The following is a 12709-nucleotide window of genomic DNA, read 5'->3' on the forward strand; positions in this document are numbered from 1 at the left end:
AGATTCTCAAAATTGCTTTGAAGGCTATTATGTTTTTCCGCAATACTCCACCCCTTCAATACGTCAGCATTTTCAAAGCATGGAGGTCACAGGCATGAAACTGAGGTACTGACTGCGAAAAATAAAACGCAAGGAAACAGCAGCGAGCCTTTTTTGGAGGAAGTTAGCTATATGTTCTGAAATGTTACGGGGGAACCGGGATCAACCGCAGCACAAATTGATCTCCGCTAGATGGCCGCCCATTCACGTCGAATGTTGTTTCAGTTCTAGGGTATCAAATTTATCAAGTTTATCAAAATTGTTATCACATTTTTCATAGACTCGATGCATTCTCTGATGCCTAAAGAAATCATGGGCAAGTATACTAAGAGAGCCTTTTAACCGAAATCTGTCACACAGTCCATGACTCCTGTTCACTTCTTTGCCGGTTTATCTTAACTTCGCGTTCCTGAATTCACTCTTTCAAAATCGGTATAATTCCAGCAAGAATCTCTATGGGAAACAGTACTGTTTACTTTCCTTTGACGTTTTATTTCTAAAAATCTGATAAATATTGATACGTTTTAATCCAGCGTAGGATATTGTGTTCTTGGTACTCCGGAGATTTCTTTACTATAAAAATAAAAATGAAACGGGACAGCGGGCATAATAGGCAGGCTTGTGTGTGTGTGTGTGTGTGTGTGTGTGTGTGTGTGTGTGTGTGTGAGTGAGAGTGAGAGAGAGAGAGAAAAAGCCTAATTGAAGTCTCGAGAGGACGCCTCCTGTCTGATGGGTGCCTGGGGAGAAATGTGAAGATCCTAAGTTAGGAAAACAAATTCCCCGGGACGGCTCGGTTTCGGGCTCCCGCACCGCGTCTCGCATCCTGCGGGAGCGCCAGCCTCCCGGTCCCCGCCGCCTCCCCTCTGCTCCTCAGACACGCTGGATGCCTAAGCGCAGCATGTACCGTTTCGGGGAAAACTTAAGTGTGATTAACAGGAAACGTTCCTGTCTCCCCCTCCTGCTTCCCCCTCACATGTGGCTTACGCGTTCATTCAACATGATTTCTTCCCCTCAGGCTGAACAGTGCTTTTGAAGTGTTTTTGTGGGGTTGTAAGAACCTCTGTGTTATTGTCTAGCTGAATTTTTCCAAATTGATGTTTTTCTGTGCAAGATATTGGAGATATTGTTGAGCCACGGGGAAAATGTGATTCTCAGTAAATATGTGGGTCACTGCAATATGTAAGTTATACTTCAATTTGCGTGTTCCGCAGAAGTATGGCTCTATAACTGTGTGAAACGACAGAGGAAGGTTGTTACAGCTCACGTCCTGCTTAAGCCGGACCATTTTTAAGCCAAGCGCAATGGCAGGTTGATTAACTATAATTTCGCTTTTTAATTGGTGTCTCCCAAACATCATTAATCTTTGGAAAGGTCTGTCCTGCATGCGTGCGAGGGCTCTCTACACCTCGACAGCTCTGTGAAGGGACGCCGTGCGCGCTCTCTCATCAAGATCACCCAACCATACAGCACAATTCCAATCTTCACAGAGCAAATACCACTCGCCTTGTTATTACATTTCTCTTGTCCAAGCACTGATATTTCCCAGTGTACAAAGCAGCTTTCAGCGCTGACACATTCCCATCCATGATTACTTTTGAACGGTAGATGATAGAGTGGGGGATTGACAGCGCTATAAATTACAACGACCCTGAATATTTACTGTGGGAAAATGGGTGAAAATGCTGATCTTGCCTGTGCTGCCCAGGTGGATAAGCCTTGGGTAGCGAGGTCTGCTTTCCGCAAAAAGGGGTAGATTCACAGAAGTGATTTCTGCCTGATATGCATGGGATTTTTTTAGTTCACCAAAAAAAAAAAAAACCTTTTCATGTAGTCAAATCCATAATTCATTTGCAGTGGTTATTCCTGAGATGACAATTCAATAATTTAACTCAGATAAAATATAATCATTTAATAATTAAATGATTATGAATTATGGAGCAATTGCTTAATTTTGTACTTTTATTTTTATTTAAATTCGTGTAAGAAAAACTCCTCAGGGAACACACCTTGTATTCCCGGTCCCTGGTGTAAATCTTCTGAAAAGGATTTAAAGTACAGTTTTGAACAGCCATCTTTGATTACTTTTCTTACCTAATAAATCAAGATCAAGGGTTATGATTTAGGTGACTAAAAGATCCATCCACGTCTGTAACATAAAAAAAAAACTAGTGAGTTTGTCGGGAATATTTGCTTGCTTCGCTTTTCATTTGCACCTGTCTTTTATCAATTATTGTTTCTCTTTCTTCTCTTGTCTTAAAGGACCATAGGCAGGTACTGATAAAAAGGAGAGATGCAGGACTCTGTCAAGGCCTCCCGCCCAGTGGCCTATCGTCAGGGCAACTTGAGATATATGACATCATCATTGTAGAAGCTCAAAGGCAGAATAATAGTAATGTGCTAATGACCAAACAATAACACATAAGTTTATAAAGCTACCCTGTCAAAGTACGTCAAATGTGCATCAGTACTGTATACCTTCTTCCATGTGTGTGTGCATTAGTAAATTAAGATGTTTGTAACTGTTGTGGCCACCTTACTACTACAAAATGAAACTGAAAATAGCTACAGAATTGATGGGAAAAATCGGAAAAGGTGTTTCTTATTAACGGCTCATTGTGATGAATAGCGCAAGGAAACCTGTTTTTCAGGTTTAGTGTTTGATCATTTTGTGCACTCCACCCAAGAGAAGTGTCAACTGACAGGAAATGTAATTAAGTTGGGAATGAGAGACGGAATCTGGAATCAAATGGACCAGCAGCCTGCTGTACGTCTTAGGGTGTACTTTGAAGTTTGCTTTCGGATGTATTCTTGTTTACTGAACGAGCGGTTTGTAATTCTTGTCTGTGGGCCTGCCCACCTAGTCCATCCTCCAGTTGTTTTTGCTGCATTCTGACTTCTTGTGATCCAGGAAATCTAATGGTTTATAATTAATTGACAAAAAAGCACTATATCTGCTAGTGGTGGAGCAGGACGAAAATGAGAAGTGACTCTCGCGGGGTGGGACTCGTGAAAAACAATAGAGAGCGGAAAACAAATTCCTCATTCGATACGTGAGGCCAGACAGAAAAAAAATACCGAGTATCGAAGTATTAAATGTTCTTTGAATGTCTTAGGATTATGCTGCATGCCTGGAAAAGATGGTTTATTATCTTAATTTAAACAGCATATTTCACAATGTACAACAGCACACCAATATGAACTTGTTCAATAACTATTCAGTCAACTTTCGAATTACAAATTATTAAAAAAACAATTCCACCATCTAGATTAATTAAAAGGTAATATATGTAGTGTATTTAAAAGTGGAAAATACAGCTGTGTAATGTTTTAGAAGTAAGTGTTGCAATTTATAAATTATCTATAAATTAAGTTGTTGACATTGATTAAAAACATGCGCTATTAATTGTAATTAAACAGACTTGTGAATATTGCCATATTTTAATTAATTTTATTATATTGTTTACATTTTAATAGGTCAACAAAAATAGTTCAAATTAGTCAGATGGTGCAAAGATGTAGTCTAAATTACAAGGGATGACTGTAATTATATTAATAGTTATCCACTAAATTAATTTAATTTCCAAAGTGAAGGATTGAAGAGTTTCTTATAAAATCTAAAAATACAAAAAAAAAATGTAAACCTCCTCTGCAGTAAAAGTGAACCCCCATAATTCAAAACAATAATAAAAATACAAATAAGTTTTGCATAATCAATCTTTCATCCATCTTCCAAACGCCTCTGCTTAATCCATGTCTGTACCTGTAACAAAAGCACTAGACTGATGTACAATCTGGATGGGAGACCGGTATCGTATAATCAGAAAACGAAAAATCAATGTTCCGTAAAAGACTGCTGTTCGTTTAACAGAAAAAGGAAAAGGTTATCGTGTTATTTTAGTTTCTGTCTCTAGGGGCGCCATTATCTTAAGTTTAAGTTCAAGTTTCTATTCACTGGTCATTAAAAAAAAGTCGTTGGCAAATTTCATCTGCAGTCAAATCACCGGATTATTATAGACATCATGGTTTTTCTCCAAACAATTATTAATACCAAATGAAGGGAAAAGCGTTCTTGGTAACATGATTAATTGTAGCAACAATTTAATGCAATTACAAAGAACATATTCGGTGGAATAGTAAACATAAGCCTTGAATTACCATCCATGAATACAGTATTGTGGAATGTTATTTGTCGCATTTATTTTAAGCAGCGTGTTTTGCATATTACTTTTATAGGACATAGGATCTTAAGCAGGTGTTTTCTGCATTAAAATTTAAAATACTTGAGAAACTATCCGTAGAATTATCCGTAAGGTTTAGTGAAATAAGTAGATCCGATATAACAACAACAGACTAAATGTGCTATTGCAAAATAAATCACCGACAAGTGTATTTTAACGGATGTATCAAAAATCAATAAAACCATTAAAAGCAACAATCAATAATCTATAAACGGCACTGATTATGTGCAGTAGCTGCGGTTTATTTCTGATGCAATCAATTTAAAAAAACACACAGTAAACAACACGTGTAACAGTACACGATTAAACCATGTGTTCGTCTTCTGTTGGTTTGGAAGCGATATCGTGGTCACTGCCAATAAAATGCTATAATTAACATAAACAGTTACAAAGAGACACTTGCCAGCGATTATCCCGGCGGCGGGGAACGCGCGATCTGCGCGAAGAAAGTCCATTCCTTGTTTTATCGGTTTAAAAAATTGCCGGCTCCCGTTCAATAATTCTATTGCGCGGCGCTGTTCAATACCACAGGTTCCTGTTCGATAACTCCATTCCGCGGCCCTGTTCAATAAGCGAAGCGCGCGTTCGATCGCTCCGCTCCGTGTTTTGCGCGCGCTCCCCCTCCTTTCCTCCGAACTCCGGCCCCTCGCTCTCTCTCTATCAGCCTCTCACTCCGTCTCAATATGTCTCAAGATGGCGGCCAATGCTGGATCGATGTTTCAATATTGGAAGCGCTTTGATTTACAGCAGCTGCAGGTTAGCCCTTTTCCCCTTACGTTGCTTCGCTTTCTTGAGGGCTGCCGCCGGGGCCGTGTCTCGGTGCTCCGGCGTTTCTTTGCCGGTGTTTGGGGCCGCTTTCAGGAGCTCGCTTCTCCCATTGATTGAAGCGGCTTTCTCGCTGATCGGAAATTGATCCTCTTTGTTCAATTCCCATCGATCAGCCATTATGGCCGCGGGGAAACGGCCACCTAGGCAAACTGGGGCTAAAGCCGGCCCAGGTGCCCGTAGCTGAGTTTCGCCGGCCGGTCGTTAACTTTGCATGGCAGAGTGGATGTTTTGATGGGTTTTTGGCGTGTTTTGTGTGAATAATTTTGTAAAAATTGAAAGGCGTTTGTTGTGTCTCGCGAGCGCGGGTGGCGCTGTGGTGACCGAAACGGGCTCGCGCGCAGACAGTTAGCTCTTATTTTTGTATTTCACTGTAAGTTGTTTTATTTATTGTAGCAACGAAAAAAATGTATTTTGAAACGAATAACTTATGTTTTCGCGTAATACATGAGTTGTAGAACGATTAGTTGATTTTGAAGATAGTTGATTAGGCACGACTGAAAACTTACAATCCCTGGAAGTTTGTCTCCGTATTTGAAAACGAATTATTTTATCGATCCTGGTTTAATGAATACATTAAATGCATGCCGAATTAACTTAAATACGTTTTTGTGTGTTGTTTACCACTTTTTCTAATTTAGTTAACGAATTAGCGGTTAACGTTGCTGCCGATTCTATAAATGTCTTTGTAGTTGTATTTTGCTGGTAAATATATTTAAATAAACAGAATCACACCACATTTACGTATTACAGTAATATTTTATTTTCTCTGGGTGACTTGTCTACTACGTTTAAATTGTAGGTTGGGGTTTATAATGGGATTTTTCCTAAAACAAAAAGCAGTGGAGTTATTGCAGTTTAAATTTTCTGACTGAAGTTCATAGCTGTGAAGTTTTATCTTGCAAACCCTGTATTGACAGCTGCTTAGTTCACAATAATAAGTTCACTGGAAAAGCGAGTTTTAGAAATTAAAGTGAATTGACTTGTTATTGCTAACAGATATCGATCCATGTCAAACCATGTTCTCTATCCGATAGTTTTATTAATGTATCTTTAGCTTTTAAAAACCATATTCTGTGTATATGTTTGTTTTAAATCTGTTGAAATAGTTTTAAAATCCGTATGGAGCGAAACCGTTTCGGGGAGTGAAATATTGTCCCTGGAGGAAATGAAGGGGGACTTTCGTTAACTGATTATTTGTTTCGATATCTTGAATAATTCGGATACACGTATAACGTTAATATCCCCAAGAAAAGGCTGTGAAATACTTATCCTTTGAGCGTTTTTTAAACTGTCGTTTGGGAGCTTTTCTTTTTGTTTTTGCCGTTTTTCAGGTAAGGGGCTTGTGATTGAACATTTTCTGAATAATCCCAACGAAATCCAAAAACGACTGTCGGATATTAACATCACTACCACGCTACCCCCATATCGACAATAATTGATGTTATATTTTCTCTATTAATTTGTGGGGGGGAAGCACTTTGTGGGTAATAAAATGGGGATCGGGGCGAATGTCGGTTCAGGTACCGGAATGTCACCGCACGTCGTGTCAGATCCTGGAAAAGGTGGGAAAATCCTGCCTCCCCCCCCCACCGTTATTTTGTAACGAAGAGAGAACTCCGCAACATTAATGTCAGTAATATACAAATATTACGCGATGTTTTCTTTGTCATCGTGGTAGGTAGCATCGAGTTTTTTCCCCCTTCTCTCAGTAGTGTCCGCCATGGCTCCTTTATTAGCTGGATAGTGCAGCCCCGAGCAGGTCGCTGTCTGTGACGGTCATTAAAAGAGGCTTTCATCAATTAAAATACGTTTTTTTCGGCGTTGATTGCCTTTGGACTGCTTGTTGGAAAGCGGTCGGCTAATTGGACCGCTGGTGATCGCTGGAAGGATGTGCATTGATCCCCCCCCCACTTTGGTTTGATCGTGTGATCGGGAGCATTTGTAGGGGTGGGGGTGCATTATTCGTTATTGTAATTTCCTTTTGCACCGTTGCGGTTTTAAGAAGTTGCTTAAAATCGTGTGCCGAAACCCGAAGTGCGTATTTGTAACTCATTTTCTTTCGGGAGGTGCTTTTTCCGTGTCGTGCATTTCGACAGTGCCCTCCCCAGTAGGTGCCTGCGGTTGTCCAGTAATAATGCGCCCAGGTGTCTATATAACGCTAATAATTCTCTTGAATGCTCTTGTTTTGTTAGTTGTGTTTTATGTCTTAACGTGTCAAAGCTATCAAAAGCTTTTTTTTCTGTGGTTGGATCTTTAGCTGCCATTTTCGTAAATTAATTTTTTGAGACCTATTTCCTTAACCCTAGTAAAACGTCGCTCATTGCAGCCTATAGATTGTACTATATATCCCAGCCCTTTGAAGTAGTGGGTAGTGTCAGTCTAACTTTTAAGCGAGTTCCCGTATATTTTTCCTTTTGGACTAATTCTCCTTCCTTTCCATACCGTTATTAACTATCTGTATCTTTGTGTTTCCCTTCCAGATTGAGAATCTAAAATATGCAATGACACTACGTGGAGATCATAAAATGTGCCTTATCTTCTTTTAAGAAATGGCAAAGTTATCGAAATGTTGTAGGCTGTAGGAGTAATTGAGGAGACCGGGAAGTAAAACCATGAAAATTGCTGTCCACGATGGGGTGGCATTTAACATTTTACTTTAAAGTGGGCTCAGAGTATAACTACGGCACTGAGGTGTATTTCTGATGACAACAGTCTCATACTAATACTATTTTAGCAATGACAGATCTGTCAGTGCCAGGCTACAAGATAGTAAAATTTCTGTTTAAATGTATTCCTGCGGAAGGAAATGCTTGGACTCCGGGTCTATATCTGGAGTGTTGGGTCTGTGGGTTTTTTCCGGATGGTAAAATGTGTTGTCCTGACACTAATGGTGTTCAAGTAGTTTTTTATAAATTTTTAAAAAAAAAATTATTTATAGCCTTACTATAATATATATCGAAGTGTGAGAATCGTTGTACCTTCTGTTTTCTTCTGAATCACTTTGCTTTGGAATGGGATTTGTATGTTGTTGCCTTAACAGCCTTTTGATAATCACAAATGCTACTATTAAAGGTGGGGATTATCTTCAGCTTTTTGGGGAATCTGAAAACAGATGGGGCTCTGTGTGAGTTTTAAGCGTTTGACGTGTTACTGATGGTGCCTTATTACCTTACTTCCACAGACTCCTTCCTGGAGAATCGCTGTGTGGAGGCTGTATTGGTGTCACAGCCTATCAGTGGCTTGTCATGCTCACCAACCTAAAACTAATATTGTGTCAGTGAGAAGCAGTACATTATTGTTTTTTACATTTATTGACGTTTTTGTTTATGTCGTTTCGATGCTAGAGCCGTCGAAGGCTACAGGTTACAATATCATGTAATAAAATTGGATGAACTCCCTCTCGGATGTGGCAGGTCTCAACGAGAGAGCTTAGTGTCTTCTTGCCAAAGCTCAAATGACAGTAGACTGCGTTATGCCTGTTCTGTAAAATACATAATGGGATATTTTTCAGGCCAAGTTGCTCTCAAGTTCTCCCTGTTCAGTCGAAAAGGGGTTTAGGAAGCAGAGTTTAAGCAAGGGAACATGCAGCCACAGGTGGTCCGCCGTTTCCATTCTGGCATCGATTTGCCCCTGCTAACAAAGGGCATCTGCGTTTTTGGCCTTCGTTGGCCTGGTCAAAGGATCCACCTGTGCTATGTGTTTCTCACGTTTTGCTTAGTGGTCTTCTGAGAGCTTGCAGTGTTAGGTTTGGAGTGTCAGTTGGAAGACGGAGACCACACACACACAACCCAAGGTTCACCCTCCAGGCCCTGTATTCTCCCTTCATCTACGTCATGCATGAAGGAACTGCTGTCTTCTGCGGTTGGCACTTTGATGTGATTGTGAATGAAAAGTTTCTTCTGGCGTTCAAGGGTCTCTCTCTCTATCTCTCTCTCTCTCTCTCTCTCCCCCCCCTCTCTTTCTGATTGGGCTTCATGGTGTGAGAGGGGGGCACCATAACTGATCCTTTGTGGTCAAATTTGTTCATCAAGTCTGTACCGGTGATTGTTTCATTTCGATGTGTATGAGTTAACTGGCTCCCTCGTGAATGTGCAAATCACTTTTTTCCTGTATACAGTGTCAAAAAAAAAAAATAAATAAAAAAAAAAAAAATATATATATATATATATATATATATATATATATATATATATATATATATATATATATATATATATATATATATATAAATCTGATCTTAATTAGTTGCTGTAGTTGGAATACTTTATGACTAGACTGGGAGCTTGATTAATTGTTGACAGGTGGTGTAACTTTAAAGAATTTACACATTTTCCATTCCTAATTTTTCCTTCCCCCAAGTGTGGTAATGGCAGTACTTATTTATAGACATATGGATGCAAGAAACTGAATGCATTAATAAATGAGTGGAATTTTTCAGTCCCCCTTTCTCCACCATTGTGGAATTAAGAAATGGGTGTCGCTTTTGAATAAGTCGCTGTTTGTATGCGAGTGCGTAGTGGGGGTGGCAGGGACCGGGTCACATGGATCCAACTGTCGCAGCAACCTGGCACATTTCTGGAAACTCGCTTGTTGCCTGAAAGAACCATAATAACAGATGTAGCCGTGTTTAGGCTGTGCTGGTCTACCAGGGCGCCCTTCACGAGTAAGACTGGGCTGGGGCGAGGCTTCGAAAACCGTTAGGTGTCTTTAAAAAGGTCCCGTGTCTGCGTGACATCTACACCCTCGCCTCTGCCTGTGGCGCTCTGGCTTTGGGTGTGTGAGAGTTCACGGTGAGGTGCGTGACCCCAGGCAGGTTCCAGGGTGTTGCATCTGTTGCCGTTTGACAAAACCCATAACCCTAACCCTAACCCTCTGCCGTCTTGCATCTGCGATAGCCTGCTGCTGATTTATTAGTTTGTTTGCAAAGTGTCAGAAGGACCTGTTCTGCTTTCCTTTGGGGGCTTTTTTTTAATCCTCCTGTTGCTTCATTGATGTCCGAGGAAGGCTCCCGGAGTGCCTAACTACTTGTTTGCTTATTTTCTGGCCTGTTCATTATGTCCTCAGGTACTGAAACTTTGACCGGATGTCTTGTGCTTTTGGTTTACACCAGCTTTCATTTGCATCTTAAACACGGCTTTTTGGGCCACGTTCCATCCCCACACCTGAGCCGCATTGGCCAAAGTGGTTTTGCCTTTTGTGTTCGTGTGGGAGGGGGAGAAAAAGAGGATTTTATAAAACTCATAAGTCATAAATACTGAAATATACACAGTGAGTTGTAGCAGATTTCCCCCCCGCTGTTCATTTACAGTTAATTTCCAAGTCAAATGTGCGCAACTGTAAACCCAAGCAAGCTAGTAAACAAGGCAATGAAAGTGAGGGATTTGCATTCCCCTAGATAACTTTAGCTCCAAAACGTTGCCATATTTTCCATGCATCCTTTCCGGAAGATCGCCTGAGTGCAGCGTTAAACTCGAAGCGTTGAATCTGCAGGAATCTCCTGGTGTTTGTGACCTTTTGGTATTGTGTCGCAATTCCAAACGGCCTTCTCAGTGTAACCCCTGGGTGGGGAGGTCCTCACTGAGGCCTGTGTCATTGTTAATACCAGTCTAAGCTCCAAGGCAAATCATCTTCTGTAAATTTGTACTCTTTGGGGTGGTCTGTATGCTTCTGAGACTCTGTTTGTTATTTCCAGTAGTGTGGTGAACATCTTAAATGTGTTTTTTCAGAAACTGCAATATGTGGCATCTTGGGCGATAGTCTGTCATTGCCTTAAAGGCTGATAAAGCCCTCCCCTACACAGTAAAATGTTTCAGATAGTTACAATGGAGGAGCCGGACAGTGAACAGCTTTGGTGCCACGGGAGTGTGCCGAAGCAAGAGGCCTGGAGCCAATTCACACCTCCCTCCCCTCATTACTTCACTGACTGTGTTGGTGCCCCTCCCTCCCCCATTTTGGAGAGCTGGGAGTTCATGGGGGCCCCCCTCTCTGCCTCACGCGGTTTTATTGGTGCTCTGATGCCAAATGCATAATTAGCCTGGAATGTGCTGTCCATTGAAGGAAGAGGCGGGGAGCGAGGGAGGAAGGAGATGGAGGAAGAGGAGGAGGTGCCGCTAGCCCACGCCTCGTGCCTCTCTCGGCTTCAGAGGAGATCGCCATGTTCAGCAAACACCTCCCTGGCCTTGATGGATTATCAGCCCCTCCTCACTGCACTGCAGTTCTGCTGCAGTGTGTTTCCGACACCCTTTTAAAGCTACTTTGATCAACAGGGGAGGAAAAACTCGGGGAAATGCAGGACGAAGGAAACATTTAACTGGGACCCGCAGAGATGTCTGTCGCGGTGGTTTCCTGTGTGTCGTCTCCTCTAACGTGAATGAAAACGCTCACGTTGCATCTCACGTGCGGATTTAGGGTGCTGAGCGATAACTCGGCTGTCAGTTCACCTCCCCTGTGCTTTAGCTGGACCTTCTTGTGACTCCTCTGTTGTTTTACCAGCAGGTGTTGTCTTGTCCTCAAAACCCTACTCTGGGTAAGAGGCTGGGAGATTACTTTCAGTCAGGAACGGAAGCCCCAAAAACCCTTTGTTATTCCCAATATTGCTGTTCTTCTGTTTAAATTTCACTGTGAATAGTCAGGAGTGGAGGTGAAGGGTCCAGCTCCTTCCAGAACGACGGGGGGGAAGGCTGTGTCACGCTCGTACCGCCACATCCGGCCGTGTAAAACGCGTACACAGCGCCGTTGTAAATGTTGGTTATGAGTCAGCAGCAGCCCGAACATGCTTTTAAAATCGCTTATATGTGGAAAGCGGTGTTTTGATTGCTGCGGTCGAAAATATTGCGGTTCACCGAGCGGGACGATCCAAAGAGAGCTCGTCGTTGACCTTTCAGGCAGGTTTTTTTTTTTTTTTTTTTTTTCCCCTCCTCTTCCCTCCTCACCACCGGTGACCATTACAGAGCCATGCCGCCCTAGGAGTGGAAGTGATGAGAGCAGCCCAGCCTCCCCATTCCCATGGGTTACTGTCCTCGCTGATGTAATCGAAGCCGACTGCTGTACGTTTGTACCCCCATGGAAAAAGCAGAAAGGCGAGGCGGCGATGTTTACACGCAGATGGCGGTTTACAAAGCAAACCCAATAAAACGTCTCGTAAAAAGAATGAAAAGTACCAGTAAAATATCGCCACATCTTGTAATGGATCTGCGTAACAGCCCATATGGGGGCATTTTCTTATGGGTGTGTGTGTGTGTGTTTGAGGGGGGTGGCTTAAAAACTGCTAGTTTGGGTTTTTTTTTTTTAATTTATTTTGCTTCTGTACGAGAACATCTGGAAATAGTTTGGGGGGGAAAATGAGGGTATCTAGAGGGCTTGGGAATTGGAGCCGATGGGAACAAGTAGGGACCTTCCCTGTTCTCCCAGAAAATTCGAAAGGAAGCTGGAAGCCCTGTCCTGTCTAGCGCCACCCCTGCTCTCTTTTGAAGTTGCCATGATTTTGTGGGATTTTTCTCTCCCAAGCACTTCCCCCTCTTTCCACATACCTGACAAAAAAAAAATGAAGGATTCCAATGAAATATAATTCGTAACATTTAAGTCATTTTATTGAGGAACTTTTA

At 41.8% G+C, this 12709-nt stretch overlaps 1 protein-coding gene across 2 annotated transcripts in view; it reads left to right on the forward strand.

Moving 5' to 3' along the window:
• The first annotated feature begins 4904 nt into the window (after positions 1-4904).
• cux1a (cut-like homeobox 1a) overlaps positions 4905-12709 on the forward strand; it is a 120546-nt gene continuing 112741 nt past the window's right edge. Inside the window, exon 1 of one of the 2 annotated variants that reach the window (XM_048983607.1) lies at positions 4905-5033. In XM_048983607.1, coding sequence (XP_048839564.1) covers positions 4971-5033 — 63 coding nt within the window. In that variant the 5' untranslated portion in view covers positions 4905-4970. The remainder of the gene's footprint in view (positions 5034-12709) is intronic. The other variant, XM_048983608.1, reaches the window with a different exon arrangement.

This window comes from Brienomyrus brachyistius, chromosome 18 (assembly GCF_023856365.1).
Source record: "Brienomyrus brachyistius isolate T26 chromosome 18, BBRACH_0.4, whole genome shotgun sequence".
Lineage (NCBI taxonomy): Eukaryota > Metazoa > Chordata > Actinopteri > Osteoglossiformes > Mormyridae > Brienomyrus > Brienomyrus brachyistius.